This window comes from Monosiga brevicollis, genomic scaffold (genome assembly GCF_000002865.3).
Source record: "Monosiga brevicollis MX1 MONBRscaffold_52 genomic scaffold, whole genome shotgun sequence".
Classification (NCBI taxonomy): domain Eukaryota; class Choanoflagellata; order Craspedida; family Salpingoecidae; genus Monosiga; species Monosiga brevicollis.
In genome coordinates, this window is record NW_001865089.1 from 1 (window position 1) to 709 (window position 709).

A 709-nucleotide genomic window follows, 5' to 3' on the forward strand; every position below is an offset into this window, starting at 1 on the left:
AACCCTAACCCTAACCCTAACCCTAACCCTAACCCTAACCCTAACCCTAACCCTAACCCTAACCCTAACCCTAACCCTAACCCTAACCCTAACCCTAACCCTAACCCTAACCCTAACCCTAACCCTAACCCTAACCCTAACCCTAACCCTAACCCTAACCCTAACCCTAACCCTAACCCTAACCCTAACCCTAACCCTAACCCTAACCCTAACCCTAACCCTAACCCTAACCCTAACCCTAACCCTAACCCTAACCCTAACCCTAACCCTAACCCTAACCCTAACCCTAACCCTAACCCTAACCCTAACCCTAACCCTAACCCTAACCCTAACCCTAACCCTCCACCTCTCTTCACCTCTTTCTTCCTAACCCTTCACCTCTCTCCACCATCTCTTCACCTCCCTCTCCCTTCCTCATTCTCCACCTCTCCCCACCCTCTCTTCACCTCCCTCTCCCTTCCTCATTCTCCACCTCTCTCCACCCTCTCTTCACCCTCTCTTCACCTCCCTCTCCCTTCCTCATTCTCCACCTCTCCCTCCACCTCTCCCCACACCTCTCCCCACCTCTCCTTTCCTCATTCTTTACCTCTCCTCTCCTCATTCTTCACCTCATCACCTCTCTCCACACCTCTCCCTTCCTCATTTTTACCTCTCTCCACACTCCCTTCATCTCTCTTTCCACCCTCTTTTTACCTCTTTCTTCCTCTCT

General features: G+C 51.8%; 1 protein-coding gene across 1 annotated transcript; it reads left to right on the forward strand.

Annotated features, from left to right (window-relative positions):
• MONBRDRAFT_30447 (uncharacterized protein) lies at positions 1 to 370 on the forward strand (the record flags this gene model as incomplete). The annotated part of the gene is made up of 1 exon (XM_001750887.1): positions 1 to 370. A coding segment is annotated over one exon (370 nt), but the record flags the coding sequence as incomplete, so codon positions are not given.
• Positions 371 to 709: the final 339 nt, after the last annotated feature.